The sequence below is a fragment of the Sceloporus undulatus genome, unplaced genomic scaffold, assembly GCF_019175285.1.
Source record: "Sceloporus undulatus isolate JIND9_A2432 ecotype Alabama unplaced genomic scaffold, SceUnd_v1.1 scaffold_16057, whole genome shotgun sequence".
In the NCBI taxonomy this organism is placed as follows: domain Eukaryota; kingdom Metazoa; phylum Chordata; class Lepidosauria; order Squamata; family Phrynosomatidae; genus Sceloporus; species Sceloporus undulatus.
This window is the reverse complement of record NW_024818974.1, coordinates 1-1,969: the sequence shown is the minus strand read 5'-3', so window position 1 is coordinate 1,969 and position 1,969 is coordinate 1. Positions and strand designations below refer to the sequence as shown.

Here is a 1,969-nt window from a genome sequence, read left to right as displayed (position 1 = left end):
TTTCAATGCTAAAACATGTTAAAGAAAGAGACCATGCACCACAAATCAAGTTTTGTGGTGCAATCTGAAATGACACATCCACTCTCTTCTTGCAGTGGGAAATGCCGAGTACCAGCATGGTGTGATCGAATCCTTTGGAGGGGAACTGGCATCAATCAGCTCCACTATCGCAGCCACATGGAACTAAAAACAAGTGACCACAAGCCTGTCAGCTCACTCTTCCTCATTGGGGTAATTGTCTTTGCAACTGGGACAATTGCCCATTTTTTAAAATTTAGTTCTTTGTTATTTATTTTTGTTTGTTTATTTTATTTATTTATTTATTATTAATTGAATTAGCCACCTAGAATTTCAGCTTTGGAGAAAAGGTGGGATATAGGTGGTGATGATGATGATGATGATGATGATGATGATGATATTTTGTATCATGCATTTCTCATACAAATGAGACTGCAGTTAAACGAGATCAACTATTAAAACAGAATTATAGTACATTAAAAGCCCATCCTTAAGTAAAATATAGCACCCGTCTAGTATAGTCCTCAACTGATGGTCAGTTGCACAGAGCCCTCCAGTGGGAAGATGGCTTTGCCTGCTGACTGAAGAACAGTAGGGTGGTGCAATAGCCTACCCTTCCTTAATAGTGAGTTCCAGAGCTGGCAGTCAGCCACTAAGAACTGTAAAAGAAGGGCCATTGAGAATTTCTTGTTATTTTATGGCATCTCCTTACAGTTGGGTAGGACTCTCTCTTAGGGAGATTGGCCAGACAAAACAACCACACTTTTTTCTACAGTGTTCCTCAGCACAATTCCCTATACAAGGGATGATGCTTGGCTTGATTTACCTATATATGTTCGTTTAGGTTTCTGACCATATACCATTCCTTTTGGCAAGACAAGCTACATTAAATGGACTGAATTGTACCCTAGGAACTGGATCCCACACATGCTAGGCAGTACCCAGAAAACTCAGAGCTACTTGCTTCCTTCAGAGCTAGGAGATGGGAGTCAAGAGGCATCTTGCCCCTTGATAAATTGTTGAGTTGTGGGGTTTTGTTGTTGTTGTTGTTGTTGTTGTTGTTTTTCAGTAAAGTGTGTGGTCTTTTTTCTTCATAGGTGAAGGTGGTAGATGACCGGCGGTATCGGAAAGTGTTTGAAGATATTGTCCGGATGATGGATAGGATGGAGAATGATTTTCTTCCGTCACTGGAGTTGAGCAGGAGGGAGGTAAGAGGAATTGGATCACCTCCCCTAAAAAGAGACAGCACCAGATATACCAGATTTCCTCACAAGGAAACAAAGAACCTAAGTGCTGGTGTTTTGAATCCTTCAGATTCCCTAGTGGAGGGCACAGAAATGTTTCCTTGCTAGTTGCTGAAAGCTTCTATCTCCTCCCCCCTCCAATTTTGATTTGCAGTTTACATTTGAGAATGTGAAGTTTCGGCAGCTACGGAAGGAGAAGTTTCAGATCACAAACAATGGACAGGTGACCTGCCATTTCTCCTTCATCCCCAAGCTCAACGACAGCCAGTACTGTAAGCCATGGCTTCGCGCTGAGCCCTTTGAGGGCTACTTAGAGCCAAGTGAGTCTCTGGAAAACCACTGGGATTGTTATTTTGCTTTTATTTTTATATTTTTTAACTTTGAATTATGCTGGAAATACAATATTACTTAAAAAGAGTACCTTACAAAGTTTCCTTTAGGACCCACATTAATAGAATAAAAAAGAGGTCTTCCAGACATCTACATCCACATTGTTCATAGCTTAATATTCAGCAGTAGACTGTAAAAAAGCTTTGGACTTGTCACAGTGGGAAAAATCTTGGAAAGTAAGACTTAAATATTCTACTTGTCAAGATATTAGAGAAAACTATTATAAAATTATTTACAGATGGCATTTATCACCAGATAAATTGGTAAGAATATACGGAAATGGATCAAATCGGTGTTGGAAATGTAAAAATGAAAAG

At 39.7% G+C, this 1,969-nt stretch overlaps 1 protein-coding gene across 1 annotated transcript; it reads left to right on the top strand.

Moving 5' to 3' along the window:
• Window positions 1–33: 33 nt before the first annotated feature.
• LOC121918546 (inositol polyphosphate 5-phosphatase OCRL-like) lies at window positions 34–1,959 on the top strand. The gene is made up of 3 exons (XM_042444577.1): window positions 34–231; window positions 1,116–1,226; window positions 1,417–1,959. Exons 1-3 carry the CDS (start codon window positions 34–36, stop codon window positions 1,672–1,674), a joined length of 567 nt encoding a protein of 188 aa, XP_042300511.1. The 3' UTR covers window positions 1,675–1,959.
• Window positions 1,960–1,969: the final 10 nt, after the last annotated feature.

Excerpts from the sequence above, each read along its gene's own strand:
- LOC121918546 (XM_042444577.1), top strand. The coding sequence starts at position 34 with ATGCACCACAAATCAAGTTTTGTGGTGCAATCTGAAATGACACATCCA. Across the intron at positions 232-1,115 it reads GCTCACTCTTCCTCATTGGG|GTGAAGGTGGTAGATGACCG; the intron begins GTAATTGTCTTT and ends TTTTCTTCATAG. Across the intron at positions 1,227-1,416 it reads TGGAGTTGAGCAGGAGGGAG|TTTACATTTGAGAATGTGAA; the intron begins GTAAGAGGAATT and ends TTTGATTTGCAG.